General features: G+C 30.5%; 1 protein-coding gene across 1 annotated transcript in view; it reads right to left on the bottom strand.

Moving 5' to 3' along the window:
- LOC124368129 (gustatory receptor for sugar taste 43a-like) overlaps positions 1-24,796 on the bottom strand; it is a 36,025-nt gene extending 11,229 nt beyond the window's left edge. The window contains exon 1 of the mRNA XM_046825403.1: positions 24,725-24,796. Coding sequence (XP_046681359.1) covers positions 24,725-24,796 — 72 coding nt within the window. The remainder of the gene's footprint in view (positions 1-24,724) is intronic.
- Between the last annotated feature and the right edge of the window lie 336 nt (positions 24,797-25,132).

The following is a 25,132-nucleotide window of genomic DNA, read 5'->3' as shown; positions in this document are numbered from 1 at the left end:
GTCATAAAAGGATCTTTGGGATAGGTAAGGTTGGGGGGCAGTGTAGCCTTTTGCATGAGGTACTATATATCACACAGCATGCACAGTATCTCAGTCCTATCCTCTTTGAAGAAGAGGACCAGTCTCTTCAGTCATAGAGGGTAGGGGTTGTCAATGCCTTTAACACGTATGGAACACCACCAACTCCAACAGTCTCTTTCGCATTAGACTATCAATCTATCTTCTCGTGTATCCTAATTCACTGCTATTTGCGTTTAGCAATGTGATGCTCGTTGGAAACCATGGGGTTCTCCAGATTGACATATTAGTTTTGCTTTACCCAGCATAGGTTAAATTAGATGTGAATCCTCCTTTTCCAAAGAATATTGGATTCCTTATTTATAAAATACTTATTTCTGTAGCTTCGGAATCAAACCTGACAGAAGCTGACTTTACCAAAGTTAATCTTATTAATGAAAATGAATTGTGTTGCTAAACTCTAACCTCAAATGGCTGGACCAATTCGGTTATTTATTTTTGTAAAATATTCCTCGTAAGTCTGAGGATTGATTATAAAAAGGTTGAAACCGAAAAATATAACTCAAATATTTTGAATTTTGAAAAAATCCTATTTTTATTTTCATATTCCAAATTTAACTGACAATAGACAGCTGTCGACACTCTCATCTGAATGTTTTACGTAGTTGCTGAAATATCTGTTTAGTTTAATTTTTATAAAATATTATGTATGCTTGTTTAATACTTTAAATAAGGTAGTAAAGATTAAGATGATACAAGACTGTTACTAGATTGCGCTATTGACGAATTCAAACATCTGATGCATCTTACATACACTTAAACACTGTTATAAAACCAATCTTAACGAAAAAAGTTGTGAAATATTTTTACCTTAGCTACTGCATATTATTACGCTGCCTTGACCAAATAATATGGCCATTTAAGGGGAGCGGGAAGGCCCTATGCCGACTATGTTAAATTCTACAAAATTTAGGTACACTTTTCTCAGGAACCATTAAATCTATAGGCCTAAAATTTTGTGTGTGTATTGTTATGATATGTATCTAACTACAGAGGCAAAATGGTAAAAATTAAAATTAAATTAATAGATAATTTAGATTTTTTTTTAAAAAGTTATTTACAATTTTTAGTTTTTTTTAGAAAAATATTTTTTTTGAAGCTAGTGTGTTGTGCTACACTATCTATTCTGCTTCCATGGTTAGGTAATTAGGTGTTTTATAAGTGGAAAACATTGGTTGCCATACCTCCGTTGGTTTTTGAGAAAAATTTACCTTTGTTTAAAAAAACACAGTTTTCGGGAAACGACGGTTATATTTAAAACTAGGTACTGTACTTACTTTAGCTAGCTTAGAACATCCCAGCACCATAGGCAGGGCCATCAGCATGCTCCTGATCCTCCTCTAGAACCAGTTTTCTCTTTTTTCTAGCTGTTCTGGCTTCCTTGGTCATTAGTTCCTGCAGCTTTGTCGGCTTTCTTGAGTCGCAAAACATCAAAACCACGAAGCGCGTGCACTGAGTTTTTACTCAAAGTTAGGCCTAATTTATTGTAGATATCCAACTTACTGGCAAATCCATCATTGAAACTTAGCACTGCATCCAGCACACCTAACTTCAAAGTGTTCAGTCTCACATACACATTTTTGGGGACTTTATTCCACACTACGTGATTAAAACTTTCGTTAGGATTTTGAGTTTTTTGGTGAAGGCACTTTTTTTAGAAGTTCGGGGTTTGCTAAATCCTTATAAATTTGTTTAATTGTGGCCATTATGTCACTTGGTAAAAAGTGCTTATGTTTGTAGGGCTGATTTAGAGCTAACCCTTTGTTATAACCGCACCAAGAGTCGGCACCCTTTGGTGGAGTAAAATTTCATGCCAAAAGCGCCGGTAGTTACTTCGTAAATAATTTTTTTGCGTACTTAGGATAATCTTGCAACAAAAAGTGTTATATTTTCTGAAACTGTACAAGTCTGAGTAACAAAAAACGAAAAAAACAGAAAACTAAAAGAAATTCAATTTTTTGCCTTCCCGCTCCCCTTAACAGTGACTGGGGGGAAACGGTAAAACGAACGATAACATGTATCAGCGGTGCATTCTTCCCGTACAACAGTCAGGAACACAACAACACTTCTTAAACGTAAAATATTGTCAAAAATTATTTTGAAATGTAGCATAAACAAAGTCAATGAATTGCTTTCACGTTTAAATTTTGTAAAATAATAAACACTGTGCTCGATTATTAGTATGATGCAAATAGCAAATACAAATATAACATCTAATTTTAACTCCATATAAAACCGTTACAAAACCAAACTTAATTAATTATGAAAGCTGTGACAGTTTTCACTTGAAGTATTCCAATCTGTTGGGCTCCTGATGATTGTGAAATAGCGTGTGAACAATGGTTTATGGATAAACTTAAATGATAACTAACATACTTAACTGATTCTTTCTTTCCCAGACAAAAGTGCAAAAAACATCAAGACTTCAATAACACAAAATAAACAATTACTTTAGAAATTTGCATGAACTGAAATATGATTTCCCCCTTAGAAGGAAGGTAGGTAAATTTCCATGTGAGCAGTAATAGGTGCCACATTCATAAGTATATATGTTTAATTTTTTCATGGAAAAAATGATAAGAATTATATGATAAGAGCTAGAAATAAAAGATTTAGACCGTTTACCAAAACTATGTTTTTGTAAAATGTTTTTATCATTATAACGAGGCAGACCCCGGCTGTGACAAAAATATAACTCTTTTGAACCGGAAAAATCCCTACAGGTTCAAAACACTATAAAAGAGTCAGGTTAAATTCTGTAATCCTAATCATAAAAACTGATAAGAGTATGTCTTTTAAACTCTGTTCCTCTTATTGATAAACTTCGAAATAATATTTATCTGCTGAACGCCTACTTGCATTTGGAACATTTCAAACTGTTGTATCCTATTTCATCATAAGTCATTTTATTAAGTAGGCAAGGACTTCGATTGAGAAATTGGCTTGGAAGTGGTACTATTCATTGCATTTTTCTAGTAAATAATCAATACTTTACAATTTAATTATATACAATCATTCTTTATCGACTTCGTTATATCCAGAATTTTAAATTGTGTCACATATACACTGGGGAAAGAAAGTTACGTTATGAAGCGGTTCTTTGCTACAATAGAAAGTTTAAATTAACTTTGTCGACAATCATTTTTAAGAAGCACCGTCTGGCTAAGGTCCAGGGATAAACCGACGTTGATCGGAGAGAGTGTAATGTCACTTAAGGTTTTCGCTAAGGTGGATTGAAGAAGGTATTTACAGAGGAGGAATAAAAAAAATTAGTTATAATCTGTAATATTAACGAGATTCTACAGTATATACAATGTTCCCAGCTGAATATTTAATTTTTAATTATTTTATTATGTTTGTCTGATAGATATTTGGAAACTTAATATAAAAAAATGTAATACTACAATATATATATATATATATATGTATATTGTAATGTTACATTTTTACATATATTTAAATATATATATATATATAAACTATATATAAACTATTATAAGTCCAACAGGTTTATTGTAATATAACATTAATTATAGTAATATTATGTTTCAAAGTTTGCTGAGCTATGAAATTAGACTTTTAATATTTCTTTTACGTAATAGTATAACAAATAATTAAATATGATTTACGTAAAAATAACATGATTTATATATTTATAATTACAGTTTGTTTTTATAGGCTAGTATGGTCCTCATTTTATAAAAAAATTCTTTATTTGCACAGGTGTACACGCAGTTAAAGGGGTTATACGTTTTTTTATTAATATCATCTCATCAAAATTTTGTTTGTAAATCATCTAGAAAAGGTTTGCTAAGCGTTAGCAAAATTTACACAGGGGGCTGGGAAACGTTACCTTCTTAAATTCTAGGCATGAAACTTTATTTCTTCATAGGGGAGATCGAGTTTGAGGAGGCGTGGACGAAATTTCATTCATTTTTAGACAAGTTATAGTAGGCTACAACGATGGCACATGTAAACTAGTTCAGATCGGTGAGTTCCAATGCTGAGGTCTCAACTCTCTCCATCGCGTTTGATTCCTTATTCTTCTCGTACTTCTAGCTGCTTTTTCAGATCATGGTTCTCGGTTCGCAGACTGAATAATGTCTTTAGAAACTAGTTATACTTACGAGGGAATTTATCAAGCTTTCAATGCTGCGTTTTCAGATCAAGAAGTGAATTGACTTTGGTAAGGATTGTTTTTTTATTGCTATATCCCTTAAAATCTTTAAAATATTTCGATTTCTCACTGCTGGTGTTCCAGTTACTCTCAGGTATGCACTCCTCACAAATCCTATTTGATTTTACTTCTCTTGTAAGAGACTTCTGTGAGTTGACGGTACATTTATCTCAGTTGAAACCACTTTCACAAACGCAGCGTATTGCAGTATCACCGGTAAATTCTAGGTAAATTTTAATTAGATTTACCAAAATTTACAGGTGCGGAACTAACGAATAGCACCAAACCAACTGTGCTATTCGAACGTACGGTGTTGGTGTTCGTAAGGAACTAATTTGATACAAAAAGTAACTATTAAAATGTGTTGAAGTTTCACTCACCTAAATTTGTAGAATAAACTTCCAAAACCACAATAAAAAAAAAAAAAAACAATATTATATATTTAGTCGTTAGTGTATAATTCATCATGCAGAAGAATATTACACGACTTTCACTGAAAAAGTGAAAAATTGTTACTGGCAAGATATCTCAAAGATTCCATCTGCAGACTTTACTTCGGATAAAATGTCATATATATATACAAGAATAGAAGAGAATGGGTTCTGTGATGGTCAATTGCTGAAACTTCCAAATTTAGTGAATAAACAGTAAATCATCTAATAAATAGCTTAAGAATTATTTTATAAGTAGACCTTATAAATCTTTCGTTTATTAAACCCTCCAATTGGTATCAACCTCCACAAAAATTAGATAATAAATTTACTTTGAATATATGTAACTTATTTAATTGAATTAAACAAGTCATTTGTAACACGATTTATATATTTAAATGTTTGTTGATTGAATAGAACATTTTCAATAATCATTTATATCTTTTTCTTATAAAGTTAGTACTTTTTGATGTATTCTAATTAAATATTTTAAATGAATGCCATTGGGATATTTCATTATCGAATTGAACCAAACTCTCTCAATTATCACATATTGTCCCTAAGAGTGTAATAAAATGTGGTTAAATTTACTTTATTACTTTGAATCCTGTAAATTTTTAAAACATAACCCACTCAGGGAGAAAAACATATGGAAAACAATATAGATCATGGTTTGCATTATTTGAGGCTTTTCTTGGCCTATAGAATTAAGATTCTAAAGTGTCTATCCGTAGTTTTTTCACAATGGTATAAAAATATAAATGTCATAAAACATTACTTTGTAGATCAAATTTATATATGTTTTGTTTTTTGTAGTTATCTCTGCCTACTAGTACAAGCAAAAAACGCACGTATTTATTGTATGAATATTAACGGCTCAACAGCAACTTAAAATGTTATAGTTTTCTGCAAATATATAAAAGTAGGCAATGTAAAATTAATAAGTACCATGCAGTAACAAGTGCCATGAACAGATTTTAATTTTTCATGAATGTATCTATATGAAAGAACTTATTTTAATGGAGCACAAAAACAAGAAATCCACATAGTATTTAGATATTATACTGAAAAGCACACAGTAAACTACCCCTCTAAAATTCTACAAGTGGTATGTTGGATATACACACAAAAACAAGAAATCCACATAGGATTTAGATATTATACTGAAAAGCACACAGTAAACTACCCCTCTAAAATTTTACAAGTGGTATGTTGGATATACACACAAAAACAAGAAATCCACATAGGATTTAGATATTATACTGAAAAGCACACAGTTACCCCTCTAAAATTCTATGGTATGTTGGATATACACACAAAAACAGGAAATCCATATAGTATTTAGATATTATACTGAAAAGCACACAGTAAACTACCCCTACAAAATTCTACAAGTGGTATGTTGGATATGCACACAAAAACTTAAACAATTATTAATAACAAACTAGTACAAATCGCTCTATATATTACGCAAAATATTTGCGTAAACATTTTCACGGCGATTTTTGGTATTTTAAATTACTTAAATACTCGAACCACGTCGAATATTCTTTAAAGGCTACGATTTGTGTTTAAGGATCTAATAAAACTTTGGGAATTTGCAAGTTTAATTAGCAAGTTTTCAATCGGAAATTCAGGAAATGCATTGTTTTCTACCCGCAACCAATCAAGCGCCTGTGTATTCAGCAAGAAAGATTTTAAATATTCATCTCGTTGTTCTAGTTCGATAATTCAATAATACGAAAACTTTAAAAACATTATGGGTCAAAGCCAGTCGTCAGGTAGCCTATATCTTTACTTACTTTCTTACTAACAAATAGAAATATTTGTTTTTTCAACATAACTCAGATTGTGGTGGTATCCAGAGTAAAAGAGTAGTATTTTGATGATCGATATTATATTTAAGTTCGTGGAAACTCACTACTGACTTATAATATCAAATTTAAAATAATTGTGTAATTTTTAATACTTACATTTTATTCCCTCAATTGGGAAAAAGATTAGGAAAAAAGAAGGCCTTGTTCAAGCCTTTAGCACTCAAAACAGATGGGGGACATCGATTCACTCTTTGAAAATAATATATTTGTAATTAGTAGTGTTTTACTTCTGGTCATTTAGAGGGATGTTCGTATATATGAGTTTTGTCGTATCTAGTGTTGGTTCAACTGGAAGCTACAAACCAACAAGAAGTGTACCCTTCACAGGATAGTGCTAACATACCCTGATCCTCTTAAATGTGTCATGTCACTTTTTAGTAAATTGAAGTGGTAGGTTCTTATAAGCTATTCCAATGTTATAATCAAATGAAGATGCATTTTGTATTGATGAGCTAACACTATGAATCATCTATAGCCTTTTATTATAATAAATATATATCCTAGTTCTTAAGAGGTACTAATCATCTCGTATAATGTCAGTCAAAGTAAAATTTACGTGAAAATATGCATTATACTTGAATAATTCATATAAAAGTGAGAGTACTAACTGTCTTGCCCGGGTTCACTGTGGTGAATATAGATGAAATTCAAAATTAGAAACCGATCAGGCCTATATCTATCTATGGGAGAAAAAGCTACCCTGGGGAACGCAGTTATACATTATTACACAGTAGGTCAGTGATATTGGTCTGTAATGTGAATAATGGAGTGGAACGGGCAGTGGATCAACTCTCCAATGTGTATTCCACCACAGTCAGTGCATGTTTAATTGTAGATATGAATTCAGAGACCCTGACTTATGTGTATTAAATTTTCCACAAATGTTTTATTCAGTTGAAGAGTTTTGCAAATTATCATACATTTATTCATTAGCAACTTAAGAGGAGGTTTCACTTTTCTGTTTGTGGAAGAAAGACGTATGCTGGTATGAGTAATATTTATTGGTAAATGTATCACAACTACATTTATCGTATTCCAATTTTACATTACACCCCTTTGCAAAATACACATAGAAAATAAATCGAAATTTGGCACCAATTTTAATCCTTTTAACAAAGAAAACTTTTCAAAACATTGACTTCCAATCAGTTTCAGTAATTTTGTAAGGGTGTATGAGATACGTATTATGAATAAAATTCATAGACGAATTGCATAATATATGATGTTTTAATTAAGAATTTTTGTAGTACCACACCGTTTTCTTTACATATAGTTAATTAGGTCGATGTTTATGGGGGAGATTTCAGATATGAATTGAGAAAATTTGCCAAATAAAGCAACTAGGATGCAGGTTATGTGTAAATTATTTTAACGGTAATACGCGGTACTATGGCACGAAATGTTACCTTTTACAAATGAAATTACATTGTGCGTCTCCAAAGTTATATATCGAAAACTCTAGATAGGGATAAATATTTCACACGTAGTAATTAGCCTAAAAACCATCAGAGCTGTAGAATTACATAAGTATTCAGAACGTAAAACATATATAGTATCTTAGGCCACTTAAATTGGTTTTATATAAAAACCTATCAGAGCTGTAAATTACATAAGTATTCCAAAGGTAAACATATATAGTATCTTAGGCCACTTAAATAAATTGGTTTTAATATGAAATTACATTGTGCGTCTCCAGAGTTATATATCGAAAACTCTAGCATAGGGACAAATATTACACACTAGTATTTAGGCCTAGAAAACCATCAGAGCTGTAGAATATAGCATAAGTATCTGAACGTAAACATATATGTATCTTAGCCACTTAAATAATTGTTATTATATTAGACATTACAGGTTGTGCTGTCTCAAAGTTATATATCGAAAACACTAGATAAGAGATAAATATATCACAACGTAGTAAATTAGGCCTGAAACCATCAAGAGCTGTAGAAATACAATAAGTATTCCCAAAGCAAACATATATATTATCCTTAGCCACTTAAATTGGTTTTATATAATATTTCATCACGTAGTAATTAGCCTAAAAACCATCAGAGCAGTAGAATTACATAATATCCAGAAGGTAAACATATATAGTATCATTAGCCACTTAACATTGGTTTTATATAATATTTCACAGCAGTAGTAATTCACCTATTCTGGAACGTAAACATATATTGTATCTTAGGCCACTTAAATTGGTTTTATATGAAAGTTATACATTGTGCGTCATCCAAAGTTATATATCGAAAACCTCTAGATAGGGATAATTATTTCACACGTTAGTAATTAGCTAAAAACCACCCCAGAGCTGTAGAATTTACATATGTATTCCAGACGTAAACATATATAGATATCTTAGGCCACTTAAAATTGGTTTTATATGAAATTACATTTGTGCGTCTCCAAAGTTATAGTATCAAAACACTAGAAGGGATAAATATTTTACACGTGTAATTGCCTTAAAAACCGATCAGAGTTGTAGAAATTACGATTAAGTATCCAGAAGGTAAACGATATATAGTATCTTAGCCACTTAAATTTGGTTTTTATATTAATATTTCACACGTAGTAATTAAGCCTAAAACCATCCAGAGCTGTAGAATTACATAAGGTATCCAGAAGTAAACATATATAGTATCTTAGCCACTTAAAATTTGTTTTATATATATTTCACGAACGTGATGTAATTAGCCATAAAAAACCATCAGAGCTGTATTGTAGATTTACATATGTATATCCATGAAGGTAAACATATGATAGTATCTTAGCCACTTAAATTGGATTTTATATAATATTTCACAAGTGTTATTAGCTAAAAACCATCAGAGCTGTTAGAATTACATAAGTATCCAGAAGGTAAACACTATATTAGTATCTTAGCCCTTGTGCGTCCTCCAAAGTTAATATATCGAAAACTCTAGATAGGGATAAATATTTCCACGTAGTATTTAGCCGTAAAAACCATCAGAGCTGTAGAATTACATAAGTATTCAGAAGTAAACATATATAGAATCTTAGCCACTTAGTATCCAGAAGGTAAACATATATAGGTTTCTTAGCCACTTAAATTGGTTTATATATGAAATACATACATTGTGCGTCTCCAAAGTTATATATCGAAATGGGATCTCTAGATAGGGATAAATATTTTCACACGATATAAGAGCTGTAGGCCTAAAAACCAATCTTAAGTATTCTGTAGATATATAGTATATTAGCCACTTAAATGTATTCTAAACGTAAACATATATAGCTATTTATCCACATTAAATTGGTTTTATATTAAATTACATTGTGCGTCTACAAAGTTATATATCGAAAATTCTAGATAGAGGATAAATATTTCACACTATTTCACACGTAATTGATTAGCCTAAAAACCTTCAGAGCTGTAGAATTATCATAAGTATTCTGAACGTAAACATAAATGAGTAACTTAGCCACTTAAATTGTTTTTATATGAAATTACATTGTAGCGTCTCCAAAGTTATATATCGAAAACACTAGATAGGGATAAGATACTTTCAACCACTAAGTAATTAGCCGAACCGATCAGAGCTAGTAGAATTACATAAGTATCTCCAGAAGGTAAAGCATATATTAGTATTCTCTTAGCCACTTAAATTTGGTTTTATTATGGAAATTACATAGGTAGCTGTCTCCATAAGGTATATATCGTAAAACTTAGATAGGATATCAATATTTCCACTTAAATTAGAGTTTTAATTAGCCTAAATTAACCATCAGAGATGTAGAATTAACATAAGTATTCTTGAAGCGTAAAACATTTATAGTATCTTAAGCCACATTAAATTGTGTTTTATATGAAATTACAATTGTGCGATCTCCAATAGTTATATATCGAAAAACTCAAGATATGGGATAAAATATTTCACACGTAGTAATTAGAGCCTAAAAAAACCACCAGGAGCTGTAGGAAATTACATAAGTATTACAGAACCGTAAAACATTTATAGTTATCTTAGACTACTTAAATTGGTATTTATAATCAAAAACCCATCAGAGCTGTAGAATTTACCTAGAGGTTATTCAGAACGTAAACATAATATAGTAATCTTAGTAGCCACTTAAATTGGTTTTATATAAAAACCAACAGAGCTGTAAAATTACATAAGTATTTTCACCAGAAGGTAAACATAGATAGTATCTTAGCCCCGTTAAATTAAGGTTTATAATATGAAATTACATTGTGCGTCTCTCTAAAGTTATATATCGAAAACTCTAGATAGGATAAATATTTCACACGTTAGTAATTAGCCTAAAAAACGGCATCAGAGCTGTAGAATTTACATAAGTATTTCCAGAACAGGTAAACAGTATATAGTATCTGAGCCACTTAAATTGGTTTTATATAATACCATTTCAGAAGCTGTATGAATTACATTTGCCTAAAAAACAGTATCTTAGAGGATGTTTTATAAAAAAACCATCAGAGCTATATAATTACATAAGATATTCCAGACAGGTAAACATATATTAGTATCCTTGAGCCACTTAAAATTGGTTTTAATATGATATGACGAATTACATTGTGCGTCTCCAAAAGTTAATATATCGAAAAATCTAGATAGGGGAGTAAATATTTCACACGTAGTAATTTAGGCCTAAAATACCACCCTCAGAGCTGTAGAATTACATAAGTATTCAGAACGTAAAACATATATAGTATCCTTAAGCCACTTAAATTGGTTTTATATTACATTACATTATGCGTCTCCAACACGTTAATATTTCCGAATACTCTAGTATAGGATAAATATTTCACACGTAGTAATTAGACCTGAAAACCATCTGAAGCTGTTAGAAATTACATAAGTATCCAGATGGGGTAAACATATATAGTATCTTAGCCACTTAAATTGGTTTTATATAATTAGATTTCACACGTAGTAATTTAGCCTAAAAAACCTTCAGAAGCTGTAGGGAATTTACATTATGTATCCACGAAGGATAAACATATTTAGTCTCTTAGCCACTTAAATTGGTTTTATATAATATTTCAACACGTAGTAGTAATTAGCCTAAAAAAAACCCTCAGAAGCTGTAGAAATTACATAAGTATCGCAGAAGGTAAACATATATTGTATCTTAGCCACTTAAATTTGGTTTTATATAATATTTCACACGTAGATAATTAGCCTAATAAAACCAATCCAGAGACTGTAGGAATTAACATAAGTATCCAGAAGGTAAACCTATATAGTATCTTAGCCACTTAAATTGGGTTTTATATGATATTTCACACGTATGTAATTTGCGTCTAAAACCAATCAGAGCTGTAGAATTAGCATAAGTAATCCAGAAGGTAAACTAATAGTAACTTAGCTAGCCACTTAAAGTTGGTTTATATATAATATTTCACCCACGTAGTAATTTAAGCCTAAAAACATCAGAGCTGTAGTTAGATAATTACATAAGTATTCGGCATGAACGTAAAACATATATACGTAGTGATCTTAGGGCCACTTAAATTGGTTTTTATATGAACTTAATTGTGCGTCTCCCCACACGTTTAGTAATTTCGAAAAAAATATAAGAGCTAGTGGAATTACATAAATATTTTCACACGTGAAGGTTAATTAGCCTAAAAAACCATCTGTAGAGCTGTAGAATTGGTTTTATATGAAGTATTCTGAACGTCTCCAAACTTATATAGTATTCTTAGCCACTTAAATATGGGTTTACACGTAGTAATTAGCCTAAAAACCATCAGAGCTGTGAGAATTAAATATGTAATCTAAGAAGCGTAACCTATAGAGTATTCTATAGGCCACTTAAATTGGTTTTATAATGAAAATTACAGTGTGCGTCTCCAAAAGTTATATATCGAAATCTCTAGATAGGGAGATATAATATTATCACACGTTAGTAAATATAGGCCTAAAAAACCATCCGAGCTGTAGAATTACATAAGTATTATGAACGTAAACATATATAGGTATCTTAGCCACTTAAAATTGGTTTTATATGAAAATTACATTCGTGCGTCTCCAAAGTTATATATCGAAAACTCTAGATAGGGGATTAAAATATTTCAACACCGTAGTAATTAGCCTAAAAACCACCAGAGCCTGTAGAATTACATAAGTAATTCAAGAACGTTAAACATATATAAGTAATCTTAGCCACATACTTAAATCGGATTTTATATGAAAATTTCACACGTAGTAATCTAGCCTAAAAACCAACATGAGCTGTAGAACTCTAGATAAGTATCCAGAAGGTAAAACATAATACTAGTAATCTTAGCCTAAAAACCATCAAAATTGGTTTTATTGAATTATTTCACACCGTATTCTGTAATATAGCGTAAAACCCATCAGAGCTGTTAGCCACTTACTTAAGTTTTCCAGAGGTAAATGACATATATAGTCGATTCTTAGCCACCTTAAATTGGGGGGTTCTAAGATAGGGATAAATATTTCACACGTAGTAAATTCTAGCCTTAAAAACCATCAGTATGCGGTAGGAATTACTTAAGTATCCAGAAAGGTTAAACATATATAGGTATCTTAGCCAACTTAAATTGGTTTTATATGAATTAGCATTTCACACTTAGTAAGTTAGCCTATATCGAAAACCATCAGTAGATAGGGATAGAATTCAGTTCACACGTAAGTATCACTGAAGTCAGTAAATTACATATAGAATCTTAGCCCACTTAAACCATTGGTTTTTATTATAATATCTTAGCACACGTAGTAATGTTTTAGCTAAAAAAAACATCAAAGGCTGTTAGAATTACCATAAGTATTCCAGAAGGTAAACAGTATATAGTATCTTAGCCACTTAAAATTGGTTTTATATAAAATTTCACAACGTAGTAATTGGCCTAAAAAACCATCAGAGCTGTAGAATTACATCAAGTATTTCCAGAAGGTAAAACATATATAGATATCTTAGGGCCACTTAAATTGGTTTTATATGAAATATAACATTTGTGCGTCTCCAAAGTTTTATATATCGAAAACTCTAGATAGGGATAAATATTTCACACGTAGTAATTAGCCTAAAAACCATCAAAGAGATGCTAGAATTACCAATAAGTTTTCAGAAACGGTATACATCATATAGTATCTTAGCCACTTTAAATTGGGTTTTATATGGAAAAACCATCAGAGCTGTAGAGTCTCCAATAGTTATATATCGTAAAACTCATAGATAGGGAATAAAATATTAGCCACGTAGTAATTAGCTAAATAAAAACCATCAGAGCTGTAGAAATTACATAAGTATACAGTAACGTAATACATATTATAGTATCATTAGTATACCCTTAATTAAATTGGGTTTTATATTGAAATTACATTGTGCGTCTCCAAAGTTATATATCGAAAAAACTCTAGACTAGTGGATAATAAATATTTCACATACGGTAGTAAAATTAGCCTACAAAACCCATCAGAGCTGTAGAATTACATAAGTATCCAGAACCGTAAACATATATAGTCTATATTAGCCACTTCAAATTGGTTTCTATGAAATGTAAATAGTGGGGCGTCTCACACGTTAGTAAAATCGAAAATTCTAGTAGATAAATATTTCACACTAAGTAATTAGGCCTAAAAAACTCATCAGAGGCTGTAGAAATTACATAAAGTATTCCAGAGGTAAACATATATTATACGTATCTTTAGCCACTTAAATTGGTTTTATATGAACTATCGGTCTCACACACGTTAGTAATTAGCTAAAAACTCTAGATCAGAAGATATTTCACACGTAGTGTAGAATTACATAACCCATCCAGAAGCTAGTACACATTACATATAGTATCTTAGCCACTTAAATTGGTTTTATATTATAGTATCTTCAGCCACGTAAATGGTTTTAATATAGCCTAAAAACCATTCAGAGCTGTTAGAATTACAATAAGTATTCCAGAACGGTAAACATATATCAGTAATCTTAGCCACTTAAATTGGTTTTATATAATATTTCACATCGTAGTAATTAGCCTAAAACAACCTTTCAGAGCTGTAGAATTACATAAGTAAATTCAGAACGTACAACATATTATATAGTATCTTAGCCACATTTAAATTGGTTTTATATAATATTTAACACGTTTGTGCGTAGCCTAAATTATAGATCGAAAACTCTAGAGTGTTGAAAATTACATTCACACGTATCCAGAACGTAAAAACCATTTAGTATCTGAAGAATTACTTAAGTATTCAGAAACGTTTTAAACATATAATATTTCACTTCGCCACTTAAAATTCGCTAATATAAAAATCCATCAAGAGCTGTAGAATTACTTAAGTATCCGAAGGTAAACAAATATCATAGTATCATTAGCCACTTAAATTGGTTTTAAATAAAAACCATTTCACAGCTGTAGTAATTAGCCTAAAAAATCATCAGGCTGATAGAATTATCATAAGTATCCACTTAAATTGTAAACTTACAATAGTGCGTCTTACTCCAAAGTTATATATGTAAATAGGTGTTTATATAATATTTCATCACACGTAGTAATTTGCCCTAAAAACCATCAGAGCTGTAGAATTTACCATAAGTATTCCAGAAGGTAAACATACTATAGTATCCTTTAGGCCACTTAAATTGGTTTTATATTACATTACATTGTGCGTCCTCCAAATATTATATATCGAAAACTCTAGATAAGGGATAAATATTTCATCACACGATAGTAATTAGGCCTGAAAAACCATTCAGAGTCTGTAGTAAGATTACATAAGTATACCAGAAGGTAAAACATATATATAGTATCTTAGTCCACTTAAATTGGTTTTTTATATAATATTTCACTACGTAGTAATTAGCCTAAAAAAAACCGATCAGAGCTGTAGAATTACATAAGTATTCAGAACGTAAACATATATAGTATCTTAGCCACTTAAATTGGTTTTATATAAAATTTCAACTTGTTTTCTTTAAAGAATTAGTATCTTGGTCTTTACTTTTGATTCAGTTGAGACTTCAAGTGGCTTATAAAATGTTCTGTCTAAATACTCTGAGCAAAAATAACGGAAGAGTCTCACTTGTGCATGGATTTATTCTTGATAAAAGTTAATTCTTTTTTTAAATGTTTCGTAAAAATAAACAAAAAATAAACATTAAGATCGCTTAATTTTTCCATGATTAACTGACTTCCAAAACATTTATCCTTTAACAATATTAATGTTTAAAAATAATAATTATACATGAAATCAAAACATTTGATACACAGACGGGTTCAAATTAATACCAGTAGATACAGGTAACTACGTCTTAGCCAGCTAAAATTCAATTTAGATATTCTATTACACAATATTCTAATTTATATATCACTTAACATCTATTGCTATAACTGATGTAATGATAAATAGTCTAAATTATGTATTTTATAAATTATATAGACAGTTTAATTGCAAAACTTATACAAAAAATAAACTTATTGGTGTTAGAAAAACATTTCTATTAGAAAAAGTATATAATTTTACACATTAACTATTGTAGCAACTATACCTGAAATTTGAACCCTGAAATAGGCCTAAATAATGAAATGAAAAAGTCCGGGAGACAATTTTAAGTTGACTATAAGTTTTCATAAAACATTTTGGTTAATTCATTATTCCCACATAAACTAAATCACTGACTCCCTGACATAAAGGACTAGGTGCAGCCAGAAGTGCTTCTGTTCAAATTTTAGTTAATTGATCCAGTTCATGGCCCATATAGTAAACATTAAATAGCGTAAACACACTTTTAGTAAAACATTTTATTATAGAAAAGATAAAATCATTTCAAATTATTAGAATACATAACATTATTTTGCAATAAACACAGACACTGATGCAGTAAATTGAAGGGCAGGGAATCTGTTGAGGCATGTATTGATAGTTTTAATAGCCCGTAAAATTTTATTTTGGCGTTATGTTATTGATGAGATATGACTGTAAATTGAAAATTAAAAAGTAAAATTACCACACAGTGGCATGAATTAAAAGTATTAGTGAAAAATACAAAAAAATCAATCGAATATTTTTCAGACTTTTCTCCGATTATCTTAATCTGTTTATTCCAAACAGTTGTTTATTCCACATTTTCTAAAATTATAATTGATTATTAATGCACAATAATATTAATTAAATCTATTATACTTTAATGGAATAATACATAAACCCATAATAAACATTTTTATTTACTAGAATATGGAACGCTAAGGTTTACATCTATGAACAATGAATTTGAATTTCCATGTTTTTAGGTATGTATGTGTCAGTCAGAAATGGAGTCCTAGCTAGTGGTTGGTGATTTTTTCCGAAGGTTTACCAATGTAGCGGGCAGCTTCATTTGTTATATAATCCTTCCTTATAGTACCTATCTTGATTTTGAATTATTTACCTGCAGTAAACAAGTCAAAGCTTCTCCCTACGATACAGAAATGTTAAGAGAGTACACATTGAACAATATAAAACGAGAGTAAATATACTAGATAATTTACAGAAACTTAGAAAATGTATCTATTTACTTCAAAATGGATACATAGTAATACCAAAACCAGCGTAATTGGAAATTTTTTCATGTGGCTCGACGGCCTGATTATGTGAGTGTGTTTTCCACATCCTAATATTGGATGTCTGCCAGATTTTGGGGTTCATATGAAGCTACAGTAATTTCATTCCTAACAATGACCTGAATACCTGCGTATTGATGAAGCTTTGTAGCTATATCTATACTGAATTTTCTTAATGCTTTTTGTATTTTAATGGCTATACTTCCATCAATTACAACAAATCGTATTATTTAATATCGCACATAAAAATGTCTTATTCGAGTCATTGACAGGAGATACATCGTCAACAAAAGTCACTTCTAGTTACTGCAATTTTGTAGCATGATATCTTAATCTTATAGACGTTGTAGAATCAAATTCATGAAGTAATACATTCCTAACAGATATACCGGAATCGCAATATAACTCAATTTTAAAATTCGTATTCTATTAATAACCATATTTTAAACTGATTACTGAAATATTATAATTCGATGATAGAAATTATCTTAGAAAAAAAACATAAATGATACTAGAATAGTCTCCTTCTTTTCTCACATAATTCACCTCAATCAATTGTAAAGTAAAAATATCAGGTGATATGAATGCCAAGGACCGATATTACTCGCTTACACGCGAAAGAATTATAGGTAAAAAAGAGAACCTATCATGTCTGCGGCCAGACGGTTTTGGAAATACATAAAAATATACAAATAAGATTCGAATAATAATATAAGAATATGTTTTTCTTTCACTCACCTAAATTACTGTTGAGTTTTTAGCAGTTTATATTCTCAAGTGTGACTAACGTATGATATCGATTAGCTTGTAATGTAATTTCTAGATTTAAGAGTAAACAAGGATGTACTGGCTATTTTAATACACCAAGGCTAATAATATCAAGTTTAGAAAATTCGCCTCTTAATAAAGAAGTAAAAAAATATCAATAAATGTGGGTTATTGTTTTAAGGTGATTAAGTTAGGTAGCCAGGTAGGTATTAACTGCCTTAAAGTTAGCCTCCGGATTCTCACATTAGACTGAATATCAGGAATGCAGATAACCAAAAGTATGTTAAAAAAATCGTTGACTCAAACAGTACAATATTAGGAGCAGTGTTTTGAATGCATCCGGGATATATTTTTTATTGAAAGTATTGTTGTTTTAATACATAGTCGTGTTTTATCCAGTGGTAAGTTGTGAATGCAGGGGTCACTGACTCAATCATCCCTCTCCTCTCACGGGCAAACGAGCTTTACATTGTATTGGTGATTAAATACACGGAACATTTAAATGTCATGTTTAGGTTTAATGAATTGAAATGGACACCAATAATTAGTAATTATTTCTACAGTTGAAGCGTAAACTTAATTATTAATAGAATCATCAAAACACAACATTTATTTAGCGGTTTGAATTAATATTGTTTACCAATTTCCAAATGTGATAATTTGAAATATATTTACCTAAGCGTAAAATTATTAGAACAACTCATTTTCTTGTCACATATCATTGAATAAAATGTGTGTGTTATGTTTGTGTATAGATTTTATACTAGTAAAATTATAGAATATATACGTAAAAATATCAGATCAATATTTTTCACTATTCAAAATTTACACAAAATACTTACAAACATTTTAAATATTCATCATAAATTAACTTTAGATACTTAAATTGAAACAAAATTTGGAAAAATATTTGTTCAAAACTTATTAGATGTAATAACATATTTTACAAACTATATTTTTGTCACAGATACTTCAAATAAATTTAGGAACTCGAAATTTTCAGCAGTTGCGTTTGAACCGTTGACAAGAAAAAAGCAAATGTCTAGTTAAACATAGAATGAAAAAAAATCAACAAGAACTATTTTATTTCATATTCATACACATAAATGTAACCGAGTATTTGAGATCAAGTATCTACATAAAATTACCAAAATACACAGAAATAATTATTATTGAATCAGTTTAAAAACAAAACACGATTTTCAGGGGTAATATTAATGTTTTTAAATGCATAGAACAACAAATAAAAATACTACCGAAATGGAGAGAAATGTTTTCGTACGGTACGGAAATTTCAGACTTCATACATTTCAAAAAATGTATAATTTCATTATTTCACAGGCATTAAAAATGCCCATATAATACTATTTGATTTTAGAGCTTGGCCTCACTAGCACTTGAAGGTTTAAAAAGAATCTCTGTAATGTTAATTATACAACTGGAATGCCAAAATGGTTACACCGCTGGAACAATAAATGTAAATAACACAATTATTTCTCATTTTATAAATTATTATATATAAATAATATCCGCTCCTACATCAGCATTTACATTTGTACATTGTTTACATTTCAGGAGCCATTTCGACAAATGGCGTCACAATTCGTGTAAATACGAAATGTTATTTGTAATTAATAATAAACCCATTTACACTGTAGTATCAGGACTCAGAACATCATTAACATTATCAGGATTATTAAGACATGGAAATTTTATGAATGTGAAATAACATTAAATAAGAAACCATTACTTATATTAGGACAGTATAATATGTGTACTTATACTGAAACACGTGATTATGGCTAAAAGGTTGGCTTCAATAGGAAACAATTTTGCTTTATATTTTTAGAATTCGTCCCTCATCCCACTGTCCTGACAAAGGTCAAAGCAAGCAATGAAACCTGAGAAGTGGCGGCACCGTCTACTGAAAAGAAAATATGTGAATACAAGTTAAGCACTAAAACATAACTATATGTATGAGTGGTGTTACCTAAGAATAGAATAGAATAGAAAACTTTCTTTATTGCAGGAATATACAAACTCAATTTCAAATGAAATGAAACAAATAACACATGATTAAAACAGTTCATAAATAAACAATAATTACTTAAACTAACAATAATTACTACAAAATATATACTAAAAATATGTAAATTCCCGCAAAAGGCAAGAAGAGCAATATCAGTAAAATGTTCAATACAAATGTGTATTAAACTTGATTTGATAAATATGTATTTGTCTAGTTTTTCAATTCTATTAGTTTTATTTCAACGAGAAAAAAGTAGATATCTGTAATAAACCTGTACCATGCCAATTAATGAAATATGATTTCACACACACAATATTCAACAAACACGTTTCAAACAACCATTTCATATAATTGCTCGTAAATGTCCCTACAGTGTCAGACCGGGGTCAAAGGGCGTCGATTGGATATTTCGCCGCATTTTATTGGCATATTTCCACATGCTGCAGGGATCAAATGTCAATATTGGCCTTTATAAGCTTGTAAACTGATAAAAATGCAATGTTTATTGGCTGAGCGCCAGCGAAGCCTGTTATTAAGGGGGCTGGTGAGAATATTCTTCTATCCCTATTTATTGCCATCAGGGAGAATAAATTAAGTCATAGACTCGGTGTGTTGTATGAAATATTTATATATATATACCCTAAAGTAATTCTAGTGTTCATTAATGTCCCTCCGTAGGATTTGGCTGAGCAATCGAGCAGGTTAATTGCCAGAAGGATTATTTGGTCGGCGGTCTTAAAAATGTACATGATATTATTCAAAGGAAGAGTTTATTTTAGTACAAATTGTTTTAAACGCAGCTATGGCGGGAAGGGTTGATTCAATGCTAATATCAAGTTTACCTTCTATCACGTGCAGCATCTGAGATATGATGCTGTTGCAAACTTTCCTCCTGAAGTCATGTTCGACTGAAGTGATCCAAAAACAGTCCGTGACGAAGAACCACGAAGTTCAAAACTAAACCCCCAGCATCGGGATAGTAGTGCAGTAAAGTAAAGTAGTACAATCTAGGAGAAGAGGTATTATCATTGTCTCATAAGGAGCACAATTGAGTGCACAAAGATGACGATTCAAAATCATCTGTATGGAATTTGGCTGAGCGTTATCATTGGGTTTACAGGTAATAATGATAACAATGAGAAAATAGCTTAATATAAAATTTGTAAATAAAAGCAATACATCCTTAAGAGGTTTTCAACATGTGACGTATTAACATATGTGGCTTCACTATCCCAACACGTGCAACTCCATTTATAGTGATTCTTTAAGTGGAAATTTATAATTAAAACATTATTATTATTTTTAACGGTTTAACGAAAACAAATCTGAATATATTAGGTGTTAAAACAAGTCTAGATGGATATCATATATAAACATTAAATTTGCACAAATCTTCATTTCTACAAGGATAAGTTCTACGATGAGTAATGTTTAGTCAACTTTTATCTGTTTCATCGTATTCCTGTTGATTTTTCCGAGTGAATTTTTGGGAATGCAATTATCTGGATTTGAAATTTAGCCTGAAACTTCAGCGAAGCCTGCTATAATATGTGGTGTGACACACTTCTGTATTTTCAGTGTTTACAGTATAAGACTGTATGAGTACGATCATTTTAAGTTGTGTTCATAAATACAACCCACTTTAAATGGTTTTAATTTTTTGAACATTTTAAAACTCACCTACCTTCTCTCATCCAAATAGTTACACTTGAAATCATTAAAAATACTCGTACTTATATTCATGTCAGATTTTAAAAAAGACACAAGATGTATTAGATTTTATGTCATACAAAGTGCATTAACAAAGGAGTTTCATGTTATTTTAAGGGAGTAGATGTACTAACTTTTTAAAGATCAGATGTTAGCGTCATTTTTATCAGAGACTCTTCTTTCAACATTATCAAACAGTGGAAATGTGACTTTTTCTACAAATTCTTTGATGCTTTCTCCGCTCTTTTGCCATCGTGCATTGATATAATAGATATTTATAATCTTACACATATTTCAAATTACAATTGGAAATACGGGCTTAAGAAAATTTTAATAACTCTGATAATAGAAATTGTAACCTTTCGAGTTTTAAGAGTTTATAAAACAAACAAAAATTTTAGTAACTCAGATTATTGTGAACTCTTTAATTGCTATGAGTGGCTTGAGAGTATAAGAAAGAGTGTAGCTTACTAATTTTCATATTTCCTGAGCCTACCCATCAATTATGGGATTGGTAATATGTTACTTCTTCTTTGCGCATCATTTCAAAAATTCTATGAGGAATATATTGGAAATTATACTTGCAGCTATATTTCTAATTGAAAAACTTGCGTTATTGGATGAAGCATATCATTTTATAGGATTTGGCTGAGCGTTCATAAAGTTTTTCATTAATGGGATATATTGTATGAATGTATGCCTGAGAACGGATGCTTAATCGAAAAAATTGAAGTATAGTGTTTTCGATACTACTGTTATATTAGTTAATTGTTGTTAAACCTAGCAATTATACTTTCGCAAAATAATTTGGTATATGTTATTAATCACGTATTATTTACTGATGAAACGAACAAGTTTAAAGTATAAAAAGTGCGATACAAATCAAGTCTGTTTAATAAAACATTAATTGCTTTCGGTAATGTCCGAAATAACAACATAAGTTTATTATCAATAAGATATCGCAAACCAATGCGAATAGTGCAGAAATATACTCCAAAACTTAAATATTCACACATAATTATATTATATGTTATAAAATTATTACTTGAACAGCTTAATAAATTTTTATTCAATGTTTAACAGAAATACGACGGAAAAGGTGTCTTAAAACTATTCACCCTTATGTTTTTGACAAGTTTTATTTCATATGCAGCGACATTTTCATAGTTTAGTTAAAAAGTACACATTTTATAAAACAATGGTTTAAGACAACATTAGTTATGATATAAGTCTAAATGTTACAATCTGACACATGTTTTATGTGACACATTGTCACAGTCACTGCAGACGGTCAGCTGTATGTCGTTAATCACAACGAGAGTTGTGTGGCGTGTCACAACATTTACGACTGATATATGCGACTTTTAAAGTAAATTTATTATAAAATATTGGTTCTAGTTTTGAAAATTTAATATTAATCTATGGTCCATATTAACTTTTTAAAACAATATACTGTGCTATTTCCTAGGTTATTAAATTAACTGCAGGGTAAAAAATTGATGAAACAAAATGTATTTCCACCCTTTGAGCTTCAGCCTCCGGTATATCGTCGGTAAATCTCACTGTCCAAAAACCCCCAGGCCGACGATAATCCGGCAGTAAAAATAGTGCGAGAAACCCCAGCCGACGATATGTCGTCGGCATGCTATAAGTTATTATAAATGGCTCTTAAGTGTTTAATTTTAGCGATACCAGTGATTTTAGAACTTATAATGTTATTTTCATACATATACAATATGATTGCATGGTCAAAGGTTACTAAATAATATTTACACTACTCCTAAAGAAAGAGTAAGAATATCAGCTGTTACTAAGAACAACATCTGCAACTGCTGTCATTGTTTACGTTTAGTAGACTGTGTTGTGTTGTTCCACTACTGTGTTTATTTTGATGTTCGTTACGTTTGTGTGAGTAGACAGTTATATTATTGTTTTGGTACTTTCAGTATGAAATATTGTTTTATTTTGTAAATAATGGGTGATTCAAACCTAGCAGAACAGTCAAGTGAAGTTGACAGACAATTGAATATTGACTATTCAGATGACGATTCGGTATTATCTGATATTTTTTAATTATGATAGTGACAATAACAGAAATGTAGGCCTATTTAGTGCTAAAGACTTGACGCCTGAGATACCATCTACATCAGCTCAGATTAATGTTACACAACCTAGGCGTAGTACGTCACAGGTTTTGTGTAATTAAAAAAATATTTTACAAAATATTTATTATTGAACTAATCTGTCTGAAATTTTTTTTGTATCTTTGCAATAACATGGCAAATGAAATAAAATTATTTCCACGGGTTAATTGTTCCTTGTTTTATTTATAAAACATGTTAAATGTAACTTTTTCTTCTTTTTTAGTTTGCACATATGCGTTATTTTACATATATAAAAGTAGATAAAATTTTTTGAGCCCTTATTGAATTTTTATTTGTAAACTACCTTATTCGAAACATTTTAATGTATAACATTTGTGTGTTTTTTTGTGTATAGGCCATTAGCTAGTATATTAGTGATGGTATGATTTTTCAAATGAAATCGTACAAAATCCCTGAAAAGGCCTTGGGGTTTTTAGACAGTTACTTGCAAAACTAGACTTGGTAAAAATTTGCACAAACTATATTTTTAGGTCCGGGGCTCAAAGGGTTATACACAAAAGTGTAAAAATATTGATTATTATATTGCTCTAAATCTAGTCCATTGTTTAATATGTTATAGAATAGCAGAGATGTAAGTGGGCCCCTTTATGTTTTGTTGCAAATAAAATAATAATGATCGAATTCTAATAAGGGATTTAATCCTCAGCCATTTTTAATGAAATAAATATTCACTTCTTGATCTTATTTTTTTATAGTTACAAATGTCTTGGTAACCACGTTGGAGACAGTACCGTTTCAATATTAAAACTTTAATTTTTATCCATTGTCTTTTTAAGGCTTATAAGGTTCGACGAATGGTTTAAAAGTATTAGACGGTTTTATAAATTTGACTTTATATTATTCGATAGTTATTGAGAAAAATAAAAAAATGTAAATCTTCTAGTAACAGTCAAGAATAGCAGTATAACTAAACGGTTTAGATGGAACAATGTAAACACACCGACGTCTCTCTCACTTCAGCACAAGCACAGGGAACGGTAATTCTAGCACGAAACACCTCTTGAGCTCCCATGGCGTCGACTCGGTACCCATGGGTGAATTGGTAATTGGATTTATAGCTATTAATGTACAACATTCACTGGCATCGGGGTGGGTCACATGGTTGAATGGCATGTATGTGTCTATGTGTGTTTTGTGCCATTTGAACTCCACAAATCTAACAGGTTTGTCAAAGAGGCAAATCGAGAAAACACCCTCGCTTTGTTTAGAGAGATTGCTCACGGACTAGATCATATTGATCAAGGCACCTACGGCACACTGGTCAGGTCACCGTCAAGCAGACGCTGTCAAAAACGATCAGAACATCACGCTCCTGGTCTTACGTTTGGGTTTAAGGTACAATACAGTT

The sequence above is a fragment of the Homalodisca vitripennis genome, chromosome 8 (assembly GCF_021130785.1).
Source record: "Homalodisca vitripennis isolate AUS2020 chromosome 8, UT_GWSS_2.1, whole genome shotgun sequence".
Taxonomy (NCBI): domain Eukaryota; kingdom Metazoa; phylum Arthropoda; class Insecta; order Hemiptera; family Cicadellidae; genus Homalodisca; species Homalodisca vitripennis.
Note: the sequence above shows the minus strand (reverse complement) of the source record. Positions and strands in the feature narration are given on the sequence as shown.